This window comes from Moschus berezovskii, chromosome 5 (genome assembly GCF_049115385.1).
Source record: "Moschus berezovskii isolate FMDL1 chromosome 5, NW_MosBer_1.0, whole genome shotgun sequence".
Lineage (NCBI taxonomy): Eukaryota > Metazoa > Chordata > Mammalia > Artiodactyla > Moschidae > Moschus > Moschus berezovskii.
In genome coordinates, this window is record NC_142464.1 from 118174748 (window position 1) to 118183690 (window position 8943).

Sequence of the window (8943 nt, forward strand, 5' to 3'; positions counted from 1 at the left end):
CTGTTCCAACTAGAAAAAAAGGCGCCCCGCTCTGGGTAGACCCAGTCCCCGCGGCCAGGGCACACGTCCCAGAGAGAGGAGCCGGGCTGGATTTCAACCTCCACCTGCAGCCCCCTCGGCGGGGCGCCCCTGTACCGGGCACAACCCTGCAGGGCCACCGGCGCCCGTCCGCAGCTGGGGCACTGGGATCCTTCGCCGCCTCACCGCAGGCCGGCTCACTGGGTGCCCGCGGCGGCAGCGCACGTGGAGAGCGCCCAGCCGGGGAGGCAGTAATAAGGATAATAGTAGGAGGGCTGCAGGGGCAACAGCGAGGGTGGTCGCAGCACCTCTCCGGGCAGGTACTGTCTCTGATCGTCGCGGACCAGGACCTTCACCGCCACCTTCTTGGCGGCGGGCGCCGAGGCCAGCAGGTCGGCAGCCATCTGCCGGCGCTTTGTCTTGTAGCGACGGTTCTGGAACCAGATCTTCACCTGCGTCTCGGTGAGCTTCAGCGACGCGGCCAGGTCTGCGCGCTCCGGCCCGGACAGGTAGCGCTGGTGGTTGAAGCGGCGCTCCAGCTCGAAGACCTGCGCGTGCGAGAAGGCGGCGCGCGAACGCTTCTTGCGGGGCTTGGGCGCCACGGGCCCCTCCTCCTCCTCCGCGCCGCCCGCCGGCCTGCCGCCGCCGCCGCCGCCGCCGCACAGCGTGGGCACGCGTGCGCCTCCCGGGCCAACCCCGTCGTCCTCGGCCCTCGGGCTGCGGTCGCCTGCGGACCCGGTGGGAACAGAAACAAGACAGTGTCAGCACCGCCGAGGAGTGAGGTCCGGCCTCAACCGCTGTCGTGGGGGTTAGGGGTTGGGTTGGAGGGCGGATATACACTTTGATCCCGCCGGAGTGGTGGGGTGGGCCTGGAAGCTGCGGTCCCGGAGGCGAGTCTTACAACTCTGCCCAAGTCGCTTCCTGCCTCTCTCTAGTCTTGTGAGCCGGCAAGGAACTCAGCCGCTGTATCAACGCTGTGCGGGCAAGATCCAGCTCCCTGCCTTCTGTGAGCTCCTCCGGGCGCCTCTCAGCAAATGGGGACAGCGGGCCTGAGCGTCCCCCAAAACCTTCTCCGCTCTCAGCCCTGGAACCCTGGGACTCTCTCCCTGTGTTCACTGGCCACCTCGCGCTCGCACACGCATCGCAACAGCACACACGCGGGCTGCGCAACAGGCTACTGCCCAGGCCCTGGGTAGGGTTCTCCCTCGCCCTTCGAAAGGGGATAAAAGGAAGGCTGGGGGTTGAGGGGTGTCCCTGCTTCGAATCGTAGACCCTAATCCAACGCCTGTTCCGGGGTCCCTTCCTTGCTCCCCTGGCTGCACCCTAGCTGCGGTCCAGCACTCTGGCCTGCAGCCGATACTGTTCGATTGGAGCCAACTCTGAGGCCTACACCGTCCAACCGAAAGGGCAGGCACGGGGGTCTTTCTGACCAAAGGGCGTGCCAGCTGGTGGCTGAGGAGGGTCTCTCCCTTCTGGGTGTGGGATGACCTAAATCGGCCCGGCTGCCTTCTGCTGGCAGCGGGGTTACCTCCAGCTCTTGGGTCCTCAGCCCAGCGCAGCCCTCTCTCCCTGGGGTCTGAGAAAGCTACATAAACTCTCTTCCCAAAGCTCCGGCTTGGTTGGCTTCCGGCCCACTTGAATGTTATTCCTTGCTACCTATCTGTGAGCTGCCCATCCAGGCTCTGGGACCTCAGGCTGGGAGCATCTCTGATCTCTCGGCCTTGGAGAAGGAAATGGCAACCCACTCCAGTATTCTTGCCTGGAGGATCCCATGGACAGAGGAGCCTGGCGGGCTACAGTCCGTGGGGTCATAAAGAGTGGAACAGTACTTAAAAGAATAAACAATAACTGCTCTCTGGGCCAGGCCCAGGGTTCTGGCTCCCCAAGTTCTCTGGGCCGCTGCCTCTTCCCTTTCCTTGATTTTGGGGATTTGGAGACAGACTCAATCTAAGGCACTGGCGTTGGACTCAAGGCTAGGGTGTAGTGGTTCCCTCCCACCCAGTTCTAAAGCACACTGCCCGAGGTTGTCTTCTGAGACTTCACCCCATCCGCCCTCTCTGGGGCTCAGTGGTCGGAGGGTTAGAGCAACCCTCGCCAGCGCGCAGAGCTAAGGGTCTTGGACAACGCGGGGGGCCCAGGGCGCGGAGTGCTCACAGCGCGCCCACCTTGCTCTGCGCGGTTTCCCTCCTTGCCCAGCCCCTCAGCCCGGCCCCCTTTCCCAGCGAAGCCTCGGCCGAACCTGAGACGCTGGCCGACATCTCACTGTCGCTCCGGCCTGCGGCTTCCTCCTCCAGGTCCTTGGCGGCCGGCAGCTCGCAGACCGGCTGACCGAGGCCCAGGGTCGCCCCTGTACGGCAGGCCCCGCTGGCCCCCGGCGGGTCCGCGCAGCGCCGGCCGCCCTCGTTCTCCTCGCTCAGCGCCGAGTCCGAGTCCCAGCCGCCCGGGCTCTCCGCGGTCCGCCCCGCAGCCGTTCTGGTCCCCGCAGGCGACGACAGCAGAGAGTCCTCGGCGCCCCCCAGCGCGCCCGCGTCTGTCTCCCCAAAGAGCCGCCAGCAACAGACAGCGGGCGCCGAAGCCACTGCCACCGCTGTGCCCCCGGGTACCGAGCGCCCTTCGGTCGCGGGCAGCCCGCCGCGCTCCTCTTTCTTGTTGAGGATCGCCTGGATGGAGAAGGGCGTCAAGGTGTTGGCGCCGCGCACAGCCATCAGCGCCGCGGGCCAGAGCGGCCGGCCGGGCGGGCGGCTGGGGCGCGCGGGCAGCTCCGAGCAGGATGGAGCGCGCGGGGCCCGCTGCAGCGCGAGTGAGCCCGGCGCGCGCGCGAGGCCCCTGCAGCCCACTCCTGCCCTGCCTAGCAGCCTCCACCCCCCACGGGCCCCGGATCAGCGCCGACCCTCACCCCCACCCGGAGAACCCCCCTCCCCCCCAATTCCAGCGCCAGAAGTTCTCCTTTTCGCAGCTCGGCTGGATTAATCTCCCTTAAGGGTGGGCCGGGGTCTGGCCCTCGGAGGATTTGGGGTGGGGAGGGGAGGATCGGCGAGGCCCCCCCTCCGCGGCTGCAGTCCCCTCTCCAGCGCCTCCGGGGCGCACGGCCCGAGTCACTTTTTCTTTGCGCCTCTGGTCTCTTCCTTCCCCGCCTGCAGGATTTCGCTCCTTCGATCGTCGTCTCCAAGTCCTGCTGGGCCGGCTCTTCCGGAGCCCACCCCCGGCGGCGGCGGCGGCGGCGGCGGCCGCAGGGTTCCGAGAGGCGCGGGGCACCTTGTTACCCCTATCCTGGTTTTATCTGTTTCTTCTCTTTCCTTGCGCAGCCTTCCACCGTCCACCCCCCTCCCGCCCGGGTGTCATTCCTCACTGCTGAGTGACAGCCTCAGGCCACGCCCCTTCGGGGGGCGGTCCCGGGCCTTCCCGGCCGCCCATTGGTTGACTCCTCCTGGGCGACGTTGACTTGAACGGACAAAACTGGGCACGTTGCTCCGAGAAAGTCAGGGTCTGACTTAACCCCTTTTCTCCCAAGTCTGGTCCTCGAAGCATCGTCCTCTAGCCGCAGGGACGCTCAGCCACCTAGACCACGGCTTCTTACCTATCCTGGCACTTTTATGGAACTCGATATTTAGTTGAGTCCGATCTGGGAGGGAAACCCAAGTTAACGCAGTTCCTTAAATCGTGCGCTTGGTTTCTGTTCTCTAGGGAGGTTTATAGATTCGAAGAATAAATTGCTGCTTCTTTTCCCCTTCCAGTTTCGCGGCTTCCTCACGGCTCATTCTTTTCTCTGAAATAATGACTGAACCAAAAGTCACTCTAGAAATAGTTTTCTTTCCTCACCGGATTGTATTTGGTGCAATTTCTGGAGAAGCATGAAAAAAGAAAAGATGGGACAGATAGAGCTAAAGTCAGACAGGAAATTGGAGGTCATCTTTGGGAGTTTCTGGAAATTCAGAGATCATTTCCCTGGGCGGTCAATACTGAATGTACTTGGAGTTTGTACAGTTTTACATGAGGAAGAAAATTGAAGCTTTCTGTTTGTTCTTGAAATATGCTGCTACTTGTGAGTTGAAAAGCATTTTTGTTTAAAAGAATATCTAGGAATTACCAAAGTAGAGATCCTGAACTGATGACTTTAATGCTCTTTTTAAAAATGAGTAGTGAATTGTTTTATGTAGTAGAAGCCAGGCTAAGAAACACAAATATTGTGGGTATGTCAAAACATTTGTTACTCTATTTTCATTATTAATTTTTAAATAAATACTTTACTCAAGGAACACACATCATTGTCTTCTATAAATTTTTGCGGGAGGTTTAAAACCAAATACACAATTTGAACCATTAAATAAGCTTAAAGAGCTGTGATTTTAATTCAGTTATTTTAATTTAAATTGCTGGGATTGGTATTTTTGGTACTACTAAAACAACATTCGCCCTTGTTAGCTTTCTTTTTTTGTGGTTCTTGTTCTGCACCGCAGGATGAAATCCACACACTGGTAGTTTGCAGGGCCAGTGGGCTTCGCAGCATCTATACTTTCCAGCATTTCAGCCACGTGATGCTCTCTTGCATCCCAAACACACTCCAGGGCATATCCTGTGGTGTTTGGGAAGGGAGAGGGGAAGAAAACCTTACCCTTGGAGAGGTCATTGCCCTTTAATAGTTCTATACGACTACTTCAGTTTTCTGGGAAAGGTGTTTCAATTTGGTGTCCCTCGGCGGCCAACTGTAAGGAACAGGACGCTCTTCAGGCCCGTAGGGGAACAGAACAGAAGGCACACGATGTTTCGAAAGAAAACCATTCTTTCCTTCCTCCCGCTGACCTTGATTTACCCTTTAACTTACGCCCCCCTCCCACCACCTTAGACAATTTGTTGTTCCTCTCTGGGGGCGAGTTGAGGAGGAGATGGACAAGAGTCTCCCAGAAGGAGAGAAGCGAGCAGGTGTGAACTGTGTGTCGCAGACAGCCATCCCTTTGTGGGGTTGGGACTTGATGGAGACAAACACGCAGAGATGCTGGGGGGTTGAATGACCGAATGTTAGAGTGAGTTTGGGAGCTATACAAGGACTTACTTGAATATATAACCACCACTTAGTTCCCCCCTCCCAATGTTTTTTTAAAGAACCCCAAATCAAAGTAGCATATACCCCGTGGAACAGGCTTGGGTAGAGATTTTTCAAAGCTTAGAAAGATGTAGTTAGGTGACTTTGAGCTGCCCGGTTTTGTTTGTTTGTTTGTCTGGTGGTGTGTGCCCGGGGTATAAGAGTCTTCAGGAAGCGCACAGAGAGGGATGGAGTCATCTCGGGTCACTGCGGCGGCCAGTTAACCTTTAGGTCCAGGGAATGCTTGCAGGCAGGGCTGGGAGTGTTGGCGGAGAGGAGGCTCGCGGGTCTGGAACTTCAAGTAGAAGCTGATGGTGGGGTTGGGTGGGAACGAGGAAGCTTTGGGGGCCGGTGAGCTGAAGTGGACGGATGCATAGAGATTTCCCAGGTACATGCCCTGTAGAATCAAGGCCGGCGAGTGAGGAGGGGTGTGTGGCGAGGACGCAGCCAGTCAGCGCTTGTCGCTGGGCTGGAGATTGGGGGACCGGGGCGCGTCGGCGCGGGCTCACCGGGGCCCCGCTCGCAGCCCAGAGAGGGCGATTTGCTGCGCCCTTGACCGTGAGCTCCGGGGAATCCACATCTGCCGGACGGCGCCCGAGGTTCGATCAGTTCCAAGCTCCAGCCCGGGCCGACCCTGGGAATCTGCGGAGCCCGGGAGCCCCCGGCGGTCGGCCGGGCTTCGGGGAGGCGCTCGGCTCGCTCTGCGCCCTCCCGAGCCCCTCGCCCAGCTCTGTCTTCGTCTTCTCTCTCTCCTTTCCGTCCTCATCCTCCACCATGCTTCCTCCTTTGCAGTTTGGTTCCTGCACGCCGCCGGCGGACCGTGCCCTCCAACCCCGAGCCGCCGAAGCGCCGTCGGAGGGTGAGGCTTCCGCGGGCCCGGCGCCGCGCGCAGTTAGGGCGGGAGAGCCGCGGGGTCGGCCATGGGGGAGAAACCCCAGCTCTCGGGCGGGCGCTCGCCGCGAGCTGCCCCGGGCCCGCGTCCGCCGGGATGTGCCCGCGGTGCCCCCGCGCGCCGCGCCCCTGCCACCCTCCACCTGCGCCCCGGGCAGGGTGCGGGGAGACGCGGCAGGCGCGATGGCCCGCGCGGGAGGCTGCTTCGCAGTGGGAGTCCACGCGGCTCTCTCAGACGCCAGTGGCCGTGGTCGGATTCACCTGCTGTCTCTGGGCCAGGGTTTCCAGTCCTTTAACCTGAGGGTTTGTACCCGGTTCTCTTCGAGGCCGATGATAAGTTGCGCGGGCTGACGCGCGGGGAAAGGGCGCCGCGCAGGACCGCCTCGTTGGAGCCAGATCCAGGCGGCCTGCACTTGGGAATCACCCCCTGTCCCCGTCCGCAGGATCCGGAGGTCACTTCACGCGACCGAGGCACCCTGGGCATCAAGGGACAGGTCACTTGCCGGCCAGCAGACCCTGGCTCCTGGGTTCCTAAGTCATCCGCATTCAGGCCCCACAAGGATTTTTCACGCACGTGGTCCAGGTGTATCATCAGACCATTACGATGGGCCGAGAAAGTTTCATATTTAAGCAATTGCTGCCGACCAACAATGTGCCAGGATAGCAGCTCATTGTTTGGTTTAATCTACATTTCCCTGAGGGTGGAAAACATTATTATCCCTGTTTTACAGATGAGGAAACTGAGACTCATGGAGTGAGTTTAAATTTCACCATCGCTGTGATTCATGGGGTCGCGGAGAGTCGGACACGACTGAGCGACTGAACTGAACTGAAGCAGTTAAGTCAAGATTCAGATCTGACTTTGTAATGCCAACCCAGTTGGGTTTTCTATTGTAACAGCCCCATAAACCTTCACGTTTATTCTCATTAAAGGTTTCCCATCATCTTCCTTATTTATTTCTGAGCTACATTCATCAGGAAAGGAACTTCACATTTAAGGAAATCAAAGAATGTAGGCAGTCAAATCTAACCATTTTTTTCTGTTTGGTACTTTTGAAAATAAAGAATGCTAAGGTCTGTGGTGAAGGGAACTGTTAGTAGCTGGCTCATGTGCTCAGACATGTGCTCAGTTCTGTCCAACTCCTTGCGACTCCATGGACTGTTGCCTGCCAGGCTCCTCTGTCCTTGGGATTGCCCAGGTAAGAATACGGGAGTGGATTGCTGTTTCCTTCTCCAGGGGATCTTCCCGACCCCGGGATTGAACCCGGATCTCTTTCATTGCAGGCAGATCTTTACCATCTGAGCCACGAGGGAAGCCCAAGGCCTGTGAATCTGAACCTACACCTTGTTATGAAGAAAGAAAGAAACACGCCATTATTATTCTAATCAACAAACTAAACCATGTGTTGAGGGAGACAGCCAGGTGATGAAAGTTCACTAAGTTCAGAAATATGGGGACCTGAGTTTTGCTCTAAGATTTGAGATGGTGCGATACGGCCTCATGAAAGACGTGTATCCTTTGGAGCTAGTTTTCTTACCTGTAAAAAGCCAGAGTTAGCAATCACCTCTGTTTTAGAAAGAAATGTATGCACGCCCATCCCGGCCTGGGTACAGTGGAGGACGAGCGCCATCTAGCGGACACCTCTGATGGATGTTCGGGTACCAATGTAGAGAACCGTGGTTCAGTTCAGTTCAGTTCAGTTCAGTTGCTCAGTCGTGTCCGACTCTTTGTGATCCCATGAATCGCAGCACGCCAGGCCTCCCTGTCCATCACCAACTCCCGGGGTTCACCCAAACTCATATCCATCGAGTCGGTGATGCCATCCAGCCATCTCATCCTCTGTGGTCCCCTTCTCCTCCTGCCCCCAATCCCTCCCAGCATCACGGTCTTTTCCAATGAGTCAGTTCTTCGCATCAGGTGGCCAAAGTATTCGAGTTTCAGAATGTCAGAATGGCCAGCACCAAAAAGACAACAGATGACAAGTGTTGGCAGGTATGTGCAGAAAAGGAAACCCTCATACACTGTTGGTGGGAATGTAAACTGGTGTAGCCGCTGTGGAAAACAGTATGGAGGGTTCTCAAAAAACAAAAAATAGAGTTGCCATATGATCCAGCAGTCTCACTTTGGGACATACACTCAGGCAAAACTATAGTTTGAAAAGATACATGCACCCCAATGTTCATTGCAACACTATTTATAATAGCCAAGATGTGAAAGCAACTTAAATGTCCATTGATAGATGAATGAATAAAGAAGATGTAATACATATATACAATAGAAAATTACTCAGCCATCAAAAAGAACGAAATAATGCCATTTGCAACAACATGGATGTAGCTAGAGATGATCGTACTAACTGAAGTAAGAAAAAGACAAATCCCATATAGTATCACTTATATGTGGACTCTAAAATATAGCACACGTGAACAAATCTACAAGACAAAACAGACTTACAGACGTGGTTGCTAAGGGAAAGGTAGGTGGGTGAGGGGCGGATTGGGAGTTTGGGATTAGCGGATGCAAACTATTATATATAAGATGGATAAGCAACAAGGTCCTACTGTATAGCACAGAGAACTATATTTCATGTCTTGTGATAAACCATAATGGAAAAGAATATAAAAAAGAAGAACGTATACATGTGTATAACTGAATCACTTTTTTGTAAGCAGAAATTAACACAACATTGGAAATCAGCTACACTTCAATTAAAAAAAAATTTAAGTGCTTCTTTGTTTAATTCATTCAACAAATATGAGGCAAGCTGACCATAGAGTGGGGCCAGGGAGGTTCAGGAGACAGAGGGAAGGTGTGAAAAGCCATTGCGACAGTGGGCGGGGAAGAAATCAGGGTAGCGATGTGGAGCAGCTGAGCAGGAGCAAGGGTGTATTTGAGGTTCACGTCTGTGATCTTAAAGCGTGACTGGTCAGCGCAGGTGTGTGCATTTCTCCAG

The 8943-nt window shown here is 56.2% G+C and overlaps 1 protein-coding gene across 1 annotated transcript; it reads right to left on the reverse strand.

Annotated features, from left to right (window-relative positions):
* Positions 1-215: 215 nt before the first annotated feature.
* Positions 216-2723, reverse strand: NKX3-2 (NK3 homeobox 2). The gene is made up of 2 exons (XM_088836112.1): positions 2258-2723; positions 216-745 (listed from the first exon to the last, which is right to left on the reverse strand). Exons 1-2 carry the CDS (start codon positions 2721-2723, stop codon positions 216-218), a joined length of 996 nt encoding a protein of 331 aa, XP_088692238.1.
* Between the last annotated feature and the right edge of the window lie 6220 nt (positions 2724-8943).

Bases quoted from the DNA above. Each gene is read 5' to 3' on its own strand.
- NKX3-2 (XM_088836112.1), bottom strand. From the start codon at position 2,723: ATGGCTGTGCGCGGCGCCAACACCTTGACGCCCTTCTCCATCCAGGCG. The intron at 746-2,257 runs GTTCGGCCGAGG...CCGGGTCCGCAG, and splicing joins GATGTCGGCCAGCGTCTCAG to GCGACCGCAGCCCGAGGGCC.